The 344-nt window shown below is 63.7% G+C and overlaps 1 protein-coding gene across 1 annotated transcript in view; it reads left to right on the forward strand.

Annotated features, from left to right (window-relative positions):
* LOC104521737 (forkhead box protein F1) overlaps positions 1 to 344 on the forward strand; it is a gene marked incomplete at both ends in the record, with an annotated part of 721 nt that extends 377 nt beyond the window's left edge. Inside the window, 1 exon segment of the mRNA XM_029083975.1 lies at positions 1 to 344. This exon segment is cut by the window's left edge and continues 107 nt beyond it. Coding sequence (XP_028939808.1) covers positions 1 to 344 — 344 coding nt within the window.

Here is a 344-nt window from a genome sequence, read left to right on the forward strand (position 1 = left end):
GCAACGTGGAGGGGATGGCTTTGGGGGGACATTCCGTACCCCACCTGCCAGCTAACGGTGGGCACACCTACATGGGCAGCTGTACCGCTTCCTCGGCGGGAGACTACCCGCATCACGACAGCTCCGTGCCCGCCTCCCCGCTGCTCACCGGCGGTGGGGTGATGGAACCCCACTCGGTTTATTCCAGTTCGGCCTCAGCTTGGGCACCCACTGCCTTGACGGCATTGAACACCGGAGCATCTTACATCAAGCAGCAGCCCCTCTCCCCCTGCAACCCCACGGCCAACCCACTCTCCTCCAGCCTCTCCTCGCATTCCCTCGACCAGTCCTACCTGCACCAGAAC

The sequence above is a fragment of the Antrostomus carolinensis genome, unplaced genomic scaffold, assembly GCF_000700745.2.
Source record: "Antrostomus carolinensis isolate BGI_N321 unplaced genomic scaffold, ASM70074v2 scaffold46482, whole genome shotgun sequence".
Taxonomy (NCBI): domain Eukaryota; kingdom Metazoa; phylum Chordata; class Aves; order Caprimulgiformes; family Caprimulgidae; genus Antrostomus; species Antrostomus carolinensis.